The sequence below is a fragment of the Talpa europaea genome, assembly GCF_964194135.1.
Source record: "Talpa europaea genome assembly, chromosome: 11".
Lineage (NCBI taxonomy): Eukaryota > Metazoa > Chordata > Mammalia > Eulipotyphla > Talpidae > Talpa > Talpa europaea.
The window spans coordinates 71,645,847-71,658,413 of NC_140078.1; the positions used below are offsets into that span (position 1 = coordinate 71,645,847).

Sequence of the window (12,567 nt, forward strand, 5' to 3'; positions counted from 1 at the left end):
GGATACACCTTAAAGAATGATTTTTATTTTAAAACATTAATAAAGTAGCAATTCATTTTTATCTAAATTTATGAGAAATTTTATATTTGATTTCAATTTTTTAATTTAAATTTAAATATTTTAAATTTAAAACTATGTGAGCACGATCTTTAGAGGAATTGAAAGCAAAAATTTTGAACATTATCATGATAGAGACTGTGGTTGATCAGAGTAATGCTGAGAAATTACACTTGATCTCCCAGAACTATGCACATGTTCCCAGTTAAGACATAATCTCTGAATTTTTCCTTTAAAGGAACTTGGTGTTTTGAGGGACTTTTGTTCCAAGGGGTAGAAAGAGCTACCATTTAAGGGAACAAGCACTCCACCCCAGGATTTCTCAATTCCACTTGATAAGACTGAACTTGGCAGATCCCATGTAGCATAACTTTCTACTTTAAGATCCTATGAGTCACATGTAGAAATAGCTATATTAAATTTTAAATGAAGTGAATACAGTTTTGACTATTGATAAAATAATTAACTGCATGTGCAGATGTGACAATTTATAGTATTATGTAAATATCTGAAGCTGTTCTGAATATTATAATTGAAGCACATAAAAATGTAGGAGTTCAAAATTTGGACATGACATATCTCTAAAATGACAGGTTCAGGTTTGGCAAGAAGAGATTTTGGAGTGGTACTGGATATAATCACCCTCAGAAAACTGAAACAGCAACTCACAAGATTGAGGCATTACAGAATTGGAAGAAATAGATTTGAGCTGTACCTACACTTCCTAACTTCAGAGTTCACTCTCTTCCACTGCCAGGCATTGGAACTTTGAGAAGACATTTAACTCCTCCTCTCTACACAAACATTGTTATTTCATTATCAACAAACAGGAAATAAAAAATATCCTGTCCTGCCACTTTCTCTGAGCAAACGTGGGAGACACAGCAGGTAAAGTAGACTGACTAATTTGCAAACTTTTGAGTAGGAAAAATATAATATTATGTATTATCTTTCTTTATTTGAGGAAGTTCTTGGGCAGAAATTTCCTAGATAATTTGCCTGCAGATAATGTGTAGAAACCTGCAGATAAAGACTGATAAGCAGCTTGTACTATAATATTTTCAGTATACAGGTAAGCTGTTAGTAAATACTCTGGCTTTCATTTCAAGTTATTAGTTTCCAAATAACCAATTGTTAATAACAAAACTATCATTATAGAAGATTTAGATTATGGGAATAAGTGTTCAGTGTTTTGGTTCAGTGTATTTTCCAGTGACCGCCCTTCCTACTCAGAAATAAATGCCAACTTTTAAATATTTCTTTTTTTTTTAAAGATTTATTTTTATTTATTTATACAAGCACTGGGTACAGTCAGAAGCGCGGGAGGGTGAGAGAATTCACCAGAGCCAGAGCGGGGAGCAGAGCAGGCAGAAGGACCGAAGTACACTGCTGAGGGGAGCAGCGGGCAGCAGGAGAGGTCTGCGAGCCCTGTGAGACCCTCTTCCGGTGGCCGGGGAGCAGCCAGGGATTGAACTGGTGCTGCAGAGGCTGCGGGCAACTTCGCAACCCAGCGCTCAACCGCTGCGCCACTGGGGAGGCCCCCAACTTTTAAATATTTCATAGAAAATTTCTTGATGCTTCTTTACATATTCTTTATTAGCTCTTTTTCTGGAACCTTATAAAAATTGTATTTTGAGATCATTTTTCCCCTAGTGTCTAATTATTCTAGGAAACTGAATTCAGTAATTTAATTACATCAGACACAATTCATTCCAAATGACCTGAGGAAAGAACAAACATTAAGTATTTAGACTTCATTTCCTGATCAGTTAGAACTCTCAGTGAGAATCTGTTCTTTGTGTGAGATTTTCTGTCCTACTATCAAAAGCTGCATATTTCCACAGCTCTTCTGCACCATGAAGGGGTCCTTCTCGAATGTCATTCTTGTTCTGGCCATGTCCACCTGTGCTGTCTTTGCAGCTGGTGAGTTGTATGTCCTTGTACTGCCCACACTTTCTGCAGTAGACGTGCCATTCAGTTTTATTTCTCATGTTACAGGTATGTGATCTGAAACTCAGTGAAAAGATTCACACACTGTCATTGGTAGCAAAGCTGGGAGTGGACACCAAAGTTTCCAAATCCAGTTCTACCGCACATTCCAAAATACCTGGTTTACCACCCAGGATATTCAAATCTTGGAAATATTTACTTCCAGAGTCTATATCTATCTACTTCTCAAACCCCAGAGCTCTTTAGGTTCTTTGGAAGCACATGAAAATGTTATCTTGGTTATTGGCTGGTTTCATGGTTACCTGTAAGGAATCTCTAAGGGGTTCAACACATTCTTTTTCCATTTGGACTCTGAATTTTTTTAAAGATTTATTTATTTATACATACTAGAACTAGAACAGGCAAGAGGTGGGGGGGGTGAGAGGTTTCACCAGAGACAGAGTGGGGAATAGAACAGGCAGATCTACTGAAACACACTGAAGAGGGGAGCAGTAGGCGAGTCAGTAGAGGTCTACTCTGCTACCTGGGTCACCTCCCTGCCTGTGGATCAAACTCGTGCTGCAGTGGCTGGCTGTGAACAGCCTCATAGGTTGAGTCTCAACCCCTTGCGCCACAAGGGAGTTCCCTGGACTCCGAAATTTTTCTCATTTTCTCTCTCTTTCTCATGTAAAACATTTTTTCAAGATGCTCACATCTCAAGAAGCTCTGCAACAAACTGAAAACTATTCTTCATGCCTCTTATTTGTAATGGGGAGAACCCCCTTTTTTTCCCCTACTAAAAGAAAATCTATAATTGTTCCCTGAAAATAATTTCATTTCTTATGAACTGTTTCCTTTGCCTCCAACTTGACTTCCTCTAAACTATCGCCTATACCAGTACAAGACTTAGGGGTTTGTTTTTGTTTTTTAAAGATTTATTTATTTATACAAGAACCAGGGTACAGGCCAGATGTGTGGGAGGGTGAGAGACAGAGTGCGGAACAGAACAGGTAGGCTGACTGAAATACACTGCTGAGGAAAGCAGCAAGTGAGACAGGAGAGGTCTGTTGCACCATGTGGGTTGCTCTGCGGCCAGTGGGATCAAACCGGCACTGCAGAGGCTGTGGACAGCTTCACAGCGCTGCACTCAACCGCCTGCGCCACCGGGGAGGCCCCAAGAGTCACGTTTTTCAATGCAAATCGTAGTTCTCTGTACTAAACAGAGATAACTGTTTAGTAACTGTGGTAACTCCTTTACTACCACTCTAGGTTTCCCAGCAGCCACTCATTTACATATTCAGTAAATATATGCCAGGTGCTGATCTTGTGACAGAAACAGACCTAGACAATGGTTATGTGGCAGGAATGGCCCCTGCCATTGGCCTGTGGTTAAGAGACAGAGACGGAGACAGCATCACGGTCCATATCAACAGTTAACACATATTTATATAATACAAAATATCTTATAATTACATGACTTTATTTGTATAAATTCTATAATTTATATAAACTTATATACTAAATTTATAATTATGTATCCAAAGCAGTTTCTAAAATTTTAATTATATATATACATATATAATTAATTTTTAAAGGTATCTCAATATAACTATTTCATAGTAATTTGTAATTTAGAGGGTGTTTTCTAAAAACAAGTGAGGATTACAAAAGTTATTATTTACCAGGGTGGCAGAGGGGTTAAAGTCTCAGCACTATCAAACTATCCCCAGCCACTGTGGCCTGAGTTTGATCCCCAGCCAGGGAGCTTACCCATATATAGCGCAGCAGACCTCTCCTGTCTAGCCCACTGCTCCCCTCAGGATTGCATTTCAGTCAATCCACCTGTTCTGCTCCCCACTCTGTGTCTGGTGAATCCTCTCACCCACCCCCAACCCCGCACCTCTGGCCTATAACCCAGCTCTTATATGCATAAATAAATAAAATAAATCTTTTTAAAAAATTATCATTTACCTATGAAATGGAAGAGCTGGAATTAAGATCTCTATTTAACAAGAAGAAGATGGGAAGAAGTTTTCTGAATCTTCACTCCTTTAGAGGACAGTATGCATAAAAAAAAACAGTCTCTTTTGATTGAATTTGATGTTTCCTGAGTGCCAATGAATATCTCCCTTATCTTGGCTTTCTCCCCTAAGACAGAGCAGCAACTTTTCTAAGCATGTTTTTTGTCTTCCAGACTTCTCTCTTCCTGCAGCTTCCAAAGGGGCTCACCTCCAAGAGACAAAGGTAAGCTTTGCAAAATCACAGTATGCCATTGAGGGAAGGGATTTTATTTTCTTTCTTTTTTTTTTTTAAGATTTATTTATTTTTACATAGAAGAACTGGGGTGTAGGCCAGAGATAGGGGGTGGGGGCGAGAGGATTCACCAGAAACAGAGTGGGGAACAGAACAGGCAGATTGACTGAAATACGCTGCTGAGGGGAGCAGTGGGCGAGACAGGAGAGGTCTGCTGTGCCAAGTAGGTTAGTTCCCTGGCCAGGGATCAAACTCAGGCCTTTGCAGTGGAAGTGTAGAGAATTACCCCCTAGGCTACCTGGGAGGCCCCACAGGGATTTTCTTTTTTTTTTTTTTTTTAAGATTTATTTATTTATTTATACAAGCACTAGGGTACAGTCGGAAGCACGGGAGGGTGAGAGAATTCACCAGAGCCAGAGCAGAGAGCAGAACAGGCAGACTGATGAAATACACTGCTGAGGGGAGCAGCGGGAGGCAGGAGAGGTCTGCATGCCATGTGGGACCCTTGCCCTGGGGCCAGGGATTGAACCGGCACTGCAGAGGCTGCAGGCAGCTTCGCAACTCAGCACTCAACCACTGCGCCACTGGGGAGGCCCCACAGGGATTTTCTTAATAGTAAGGAATTTATAGCTCAGATTGGGGAGTACACAGATTATATATTTTGTTACAACAAATATTATGCTATATCGTACATATCATATCATATCTATTTTGTTGGTGATACGTGCCAGGGGTCAAAAACTTAGGCATCTGAAGCTTGTTCTTCAAACTCCTAGTCTGTTGATCCTTATTCCATGGGCCCCGCCTCTGATGCCCCAGTACCAGTCATAATGGCCAGAGATCTGGAAGTAGGCATCTCACATAGTAGTCTGTCTCTCACCTCCAGGTTGAGTGTATCAAGAATATAAATAAGTGCTGGGCTTTCTCCTACATTAAGCCAAGTGAACTCATATGTGGCAGTGACCAGGTTACCTACAATGGTGAATGTCATCTCTGTTTCAAAATTCTGTAAGTTCTGAATTTATGCTCCCATTCTTCTCTCTTTTCCTCATTATTTTTTTTCTTTTCTGAAAATTGATAGTATTAACTGACCTATCTTTAGGTTCACAGACTCTTTTTTCTCATATCTGGTATTAGGCCTCTCCGGTGAATTTTTCATCTCAGATAATTGTATTTTTTTCAACTACACAATTTTTTTTATTGCCTTGGTTGTTTATTTTATTTTTGAATTGCATGGGTTCTTTATATATTCTAGATACTTTACATAGTCTAGATACTATGATTACAAATACATTCTTCCATTCTGTAGGCTGTCTTTTATTTTTCTTATAATGTACTTTAATGCAAAAGTTTTACATTTTTATAAAGTCCAAGTTATATGTATTTTTTTCTTTAATCATTCTTGCTTTTAGTGTCATACCTAAGAAATCACTATAAAATCCAAGGGCATGAAGATTTGCCTTCGTTTTCTTCTAAGAATTTTATAGTTTTAGTTCTTATATTTAGGTTGTAGATCTATTTTTTAGTTAATTTTTATATGTGTAATATTGGGGCCCAACTTCATCCTTTTGCATGAGATTACCTAGCACCAATTATAGGAGACTATTCCTCTTCTTGTTGAAAGATCTTGGCACTCTTGCCAAAAATTAATAGGCCACAGGTATTTATTTCTGGATTCTCAATTATATTTCTTCGTTCTATATGTCTGTCCTAATGCCAACACCACACTGGTTACTGTATCTTTTTTTCTTTTGTGTAGAAAAACTGGGGTGTAGGCCAAAGGTGTGTGGGGTGAGCAGATTCACCGGAGAGAAAGTAGGGAGCAGAACAGGCAGATATACTAAAATACACTGCTGAGGGGAGCAGGGTGAGACAGGAGAGGTCTGTTGCCAATGTGTGGGTTAGCTCCCTGGCTGAGGATCAAACTCAGGCCCAAGCAGTGATAGCACTGAGAATTAACCCCTACACTACTAGGGAGACCCTGGAAGTATTTCTTCCTCTTCTACTATTTGGAAGAGTGTGAAAAGATTGGTATTAAACCTTTTAAATGTTTGATAGACTTAATTAATGAAGTTGTCTGGTCCTAAACTTTTCTTTGTTAGGAGGCTTTTTATTGCTGATTCAACCTCTCAATATTTTCCATTTCTTCTTGAGTCCATTTGTGTGTTTCTAGGGATTTGTTCACTTCATCTAGGTTATATAAATTATTGATCTACAATTTCCCCTACAATCATTTTTATTTCTGTAACATCAGCAGTAACACTTCCCTTCATTATTTGCATATTTAACTTTATTGCATATTAATTTTCTAAAATTCTGTATTTCCACTTAAATATTGAAGATTATTTTGAATTTTCTATGTTTGATTTCAGGCTGTGGTTTATCCAATAAATCTCCCTCACAAATAAATCACTATATAGCAGATATTTTTAAATATTTGTTAAATAAGAATTCACTATTAGCAAAATGTTTTCTTCTCACACCTAGGCAATGATTATCAGATAAAATTTAGTCATAATTAATAAATGTACTTTATACTAACGAGCAAATATAGTAATTTCAAACTATCATTTCTTTCAGATATGAAGAGCTTAACATAACTAAACTGTATGATGGTCCATGTGTAGGTAAAGCCACTTTTTCATTTTAAGGATCAAACCAGGTACAGGGTTTTAAATATTTTGTCATAAAAAATTTCAAATATACATAAAATTAGAGATATTAATATAATACCTACATACAGAATCAACAAAGTACAAGTGTTTGCCACATTTTCTTCCTCTATTCTTTTCTCTTTTTTTTTTTCTGGATTATATTAACCCAAGTTTAAGATAACATGTCATTTCACTCCTACGTACTCCAAAGTGCCTCTGTAAGAAGTGTAGACATTTCCTTACCTACCTACAATGCTGTTATTACACTTAATTAGTTCCTTGTCATCTTCTAATACATACTTCATGATCAGATTTTCCCAGTCATCTCAAAAATAGTATCTTCTGGGAGAAGAAATATATTTTGAGCTGATAATACAAGAGTAAAGAATATTTATTACACCCTTCCTCTTCCCTGCCAAGTTCAATTTCAGGAATATTGAAAAGACACTAATTGGAATACAAAAGGTTATTTTGAACAGAAATGAATCAGGCCTCTTTCTTAACCCTGGTCTAATTTCAGGTCTAGTTTTAGGTATAGGGCCAAAGTAAAAAGAACTCAGCTGATGCCACAGAGATTATAACATTATGAGGCAAGGCAATAGGACTGGAACAAAGTATCTGGAAGAGAAAATAATGAAGGTGAACAGTAAGTCTAGTAAAAAAAAAAAACAACTGTATAATTTTGTAATAATTTTATGACAATATCTTCTGACATCATCTCAATGACAAGTTTATAAGGCTCATCTGATTTACCCACATGCATACATATGACATACTTAGGAAATGTGTGTAATGTTAATATTTTCTAGTTTCATTAAAGAGAAATGAAGATATTTAGGCACCTTCATGAGTCTTCAATTGTCAGGCTCTTTTTACTCTGGGATAATTCATAGAAAATCCTGCCGAATTCCTCTTCTATCTGGACAATAGCTCTTATAAAATAAGCCTCTGATCTCATGTCCTTTCCAAATTTGTAATTTCAAAGAAATGCTTTTTTTTTTTTTTTTTGGTAAGATTTTTTTTTTTTTGTAAGATTTACTTATTTATTTATACAAGAACTGGGTACAGTCAGCAGCGTGAGAGGGTGAGAGAATTCACCAGAGCCAGAGCGGGGAGCAGAGCAGGCAGAAGGACCGAAGTACACTGCTGAGGGGAGCAGCGGGCGGCAGGAGAGGTCTGCGCGCCATGTGGGACCCTCCTCCAGTGGCCAGGGAGCAGCCGGGGATCGAACTGGTGCTGCAGAGGCTGCAGATAGCTTCACAACCCAGCGCGCAACCGCTGCGCCACTGGGGAGGCCCTCAAAGAAATGCTTTTAAGCTTAAAGGATATCCATAAACTGGTGTGTGAAGGCCATCTGCTGGCAGAATTTCCTTTTGCTTGCGGGAAGTCAGTCCTTTGTTCTATTCAGGTGTTCAGCTGATATTATAAGTTCACCTACCTCATGGAGGGCAAACTGTTTTACTCAAAGTCCACTGATTTAAATGTTAATTTCATCCCAAAACACAATCACAGAAATATCCAGAAAAATATCTGAGTACCAAATATCTGAGCACCAATCAAGAGGATACATAAAATTAACTTTCACAGAATCTGCCCTTGAACTTTTAGTTTGAAAGCAGTTGCCCTCCAATTCCAGTACCTGCTCCAGGGATCACCCTATGAGCAAGCAATGAGCTTTTAGTTTTTTTAAGTTTTTCCATTTTTGTCTGTTTGCTAGGTGGCACCTCAGATTATCTAAGTCAAAAAAATGAAGATACCGGGCCTCCCCGGTGGTGCAGCGGCTGAGTGCTGGGTTGCGAAGCTGCCCGCAGCCTCTGCAGCACCAGTTCGATCCCCGACTGCTCCCTGGCCACCAGAGGAGGGTCCCACATGGCGCACAGACCCCTCGTGCTGCCGGCTGCTCCCCTCAGCAGTGTACTTCGGTCCTTCTGCCTGCTCTGCTCCCCGCTCTGGCTCTGGTGAATTCTCTCACCCTCCCGCGCTTCTGACTGTACCCAGTGCTTGTATAAATAAATAAATCTTTTTAAAAAAAAATGAAGATACTATAATCATCAACCTAGGAATGGTCTGAATCACAATCTATTCACATTAATAAGAGGATTCTGAAATTCTGCTGGATGTACAATCAACCTACAAAACCAGTAACATTTATTTATTTATAGCAATGAAAATGAAACAAAGCTAAAACAAATGTCATCCAAAATTGAAATAAAAATGATGAAGTATCTAGAAATTAATCTAGCTATGAATAAGAATATTCCAGACTTGGGCCTCCCTGGTGGTACAAGGGATTAAGTTTCAGCACTATGAAACTATCAGCAGCCACTGCAGCACTGGTCCCCAGCCAGGGATCTAACCTACCTAACGAAGCAGACCTCCCCTGACTTGCCTACTGCTCCCCTCAGCAGTGTATTTCAGTCAATCTGCCTGTGCTGTTCCCCACTCTGTCTATGGTGAATCCTCTCACTCCCCACCCCTGCACCTCTGGCCTACCTCTTGTATGCATAAATATATAAAGTAAATCTTTAAAAAAAAAAAAAAACAGAATATTCCAGACTTCCAAAGAGGAAACTTTAAAATTTAATCAAAGGATATTTAAAATTATATAAATAAATGGAGAGCCTGTTCATGTTTCTAGATTATAATTTAAGTATTATGACTATGCTAATTTCCCTAAACTATCCTAAAAATTTACTTCATTTCCAATCAACATTCCAAATGAGGGCCTCTCCTGGTGGCGCAGCAGTTGAGCGCTGGGCTGCAAAGCTACCCATAGCCTCTGCAGTGCCAGTTCAATCCCCGGCCAACGGAAAGGTTCCCACATGGCACACAGACCTCTCATGCCGCGCCTACTGCTCCCCTCAGCAGTGTATTTCTTCAGTCTGCCTGTTCTGTTCCCCACTCTGGCTCTGGTGAATTCTCTTACCCTCCCGCGCTTCTGACTGTACCCAGTGCTTGTATAAATAAATAAATAAATCTTAAAAAGAAATTCCAAATGATTGAAAATTTCTGAACATAAATGAAGGACACCATTGATAAATTAGCAAAAAGCTGAGAGAACTGGAGGAGATATTTCCCACACCTAAAAACAATAAGCTAATATGCACAATGTATAAATAAACAGCAAGAAAATATATAGCAAACCAATAGGAAAAAATTATCACAGGTTATATTTTTTTTTAAAAGATTTATTTATTCATGCATACAAGAACCCAGGTATAGGCCAGAGGTGCGGGAGGGTAAGAAGATTCACCAGAGACAGAGTGGGGAACAGAAGAGGCAAACTGACTGAAATACACTGCTTAGGGGAGCAGCCAGCGAGACAGGTGAGGTCTGCTGCACCATGTGGGATTCTCCCCAGCCAGCTGGGATCCAACCCGCGCTGCAGAGGCTGCGGACAGCTTCACAGTGCTGCACCACCGGGGAGGCCCTCATAGGTTATAGTTTTATAGACAATAATGACTAGCATATGAAGGATATTCAAAAATTCACGAACAACCAAATTCAAATTAAAATGAAGTAACCAATTTGCACCTGTTAGATTAGCAGAACTCATAAGGCAGCCTAACCTCCAATACTGGTGACGAAATGGATCTATCTATACTGTCATGATCTGTGGTGACAGTGAAGACTGTTACAGCCATTCTGAGGAGCAATCTATGACTTCTCAGACAAAGTAAGAAATTAAGTATGTACATGTATCACAGTTCAACATTTCCAAATATAGGAAATTACAAAGAAAGTATCTCATAGCTTTGTAAAGCCACACATACGTTTACTGTGGTGTTATTCATGGGCTGGTGGCAAGTTTTGGGGGTACCCTACGTGAGACTAGTTTAGAAACTAATAGGTAAACTGTGGAGGGTGTCTTCCTGGAGTTCTTTGAAGCTTTCAGACTAAATCAGTTGGATGCTTAGAAACACAGGCAAATTTCTAAACACTGCAATGTGAGAAGATGCAAGGGACATAATACAAGTAACACAATGTCATTATGTAAACTGAAAGAACAAACTATGTTTTCCCGCAAATATATAAACAAAAAGATATACAGTGAACTCATCAAAATATTGGCTACCAAGTGAGAAGAAAGGGAATGAATGAATAGTGGCCCCTCCCATAACCCTTTTTCAAAACAGAATAGAAACTCTGTTGCTGACATGATCACAAAAAGTATGATATCTGTAACAAGAAGACTAGGCCTGATTGATAGCCAACCATTGCCCTGCGCTGTGTCACATAATTTATCTCCTCTCTTGTTTTCTTTACAGCCCCTACACCATGAAAAGGTATTGTTATTGCTACATTTCATATGCAAAGATTCAGAGGTCTAGAGAGAGAGGTGACATGTCCAAGGTCACAGAGATGGGAACTGGTAGGACTGCATCTTGAACCTGACTGGTCAACCTCCATACACTATTATTTAACACCACTTTCTATGCCTTCTATAGCTTCCTATATATATGCCTCTGATCAGACTCTACTTCACATCAACTCTACTACCGCTGCCATCCACCTTTTCTACCCCATGGAAGTTCCATAGTCTCTCTGGGGTCCAAAGACTCACACAGGCATTCACATCCTTAGCTCTCTTCTCTGCCCTCTTCTACACTGCATTTTCCCTTCTTCAGTGAAATTAAAATGTCTCTAGTCTACTTTCATTCAGAGAATAACTGCTTAGTACTCCTCCTGTTGAGCAATGGTAGTAGTTATCAATGTGGTAGTTCTCATCATTTCCCCAAATTTGATTCTCTAAACAGACAACTTCTCTTGCAGAAAAACTCCTGAACTTACCAAAAAGAATTAAAGAACTTTTGGAATTCCCAGATGAACAAGTGAAACAATGATTGCCTCTTCAAGTAATATCCCCTTTTGAGGAGAAAGCTTAATGCTGTACTGGAGGAAACCAACGATTAGGATCAAACTCATTGATATGCTTCAATAAATGATTCTCAGCAGAAAATCTGGTTGGCAAAATTTTCTCTTGGTTAGCAAGACTCTTTTTAAAATATCAGTTATTCTATGTTCTCATTCCAAAATTACATGACTTGTGCCATGAGCTCCCCCTGTTCTTGTATAGATCATGAGTAAATGACCACAGAAACCTAAATGAGAGAATATCTGCCTCAAGAGAGGCAGTATTTATCTGAGTGTTTTGGTCATTATTTTAGCTGTATATATGTAATGTAAGTGGCATAGTTTTCAAAACAGGAGGATCAGGTTTGGAAAATTTCAATAATATCATAAAGGAGATTCATAAATATATTCAAAGAAAACTCACCAAGCACAATACAAAGCAATACCTGGTGACAGTTAAGTTTTCTAAATACTTTATAAGCACCCACTTATTTAAGTCTCACAACAAAATTAAGAAGTACATTCTCATTTACAGGCAAAGAAACTGAGGCCTAGAGGGCTTCACATAACTCCATAGTGAGGAGTCTATTAGAGTAGATCACATAAATCCTTAGGGAAAACATATAACTATGGTCCTAGGAAAATACATGTACACTCATGTACACATTAAACTGAAAAGGAATGAAGATGCATGCTTGTTTTAATAAACATGCTTATTTCTTAATATGTTTTCATGCTTTATTCACTTCCCCAAAATTAAGCTGCAGACTAATGATATCACCTAGCACTAAGGTCATTTACTCCACACAATTTACTGGTA

The 12,567-nt window shown here is 38.7% G+C and overlaps 1 protein-coding gene across 1 annotated transcript; it reads left to right on the forward strand.

Annotated features, from left to right (window-relative positions):
* Window positions 1-1,913: 1,913 nt before the first annotated feature.
* Window positions 1,914-11,742, forward strand: SPINK8 (serine peptidase inhibitor Kazal type 8 (putative); the record flags this gene model as incomplete). Its single annotated transcript, XM_084247083.1, has 6 exons — window positions 1,914-1,980; window positions 4,181-4,230; window positions 5,126-5,247; window positions 6,820-6,866; window positions 11,162-11,179; window positions 11,667-11,742. 5 exons carry the CDS (start codon window positions 1,914-1,916, stop codon window positions 11,173-11,175), a joined length of 300 nt encoding a protein of 99 aa, XP_084103209.1. The 3' UTR covers window positions 11,176-11,179; window positions 11,667-11,742.
* Window positions 11,743-12,567: the final 825 nt, after the last annotated feature.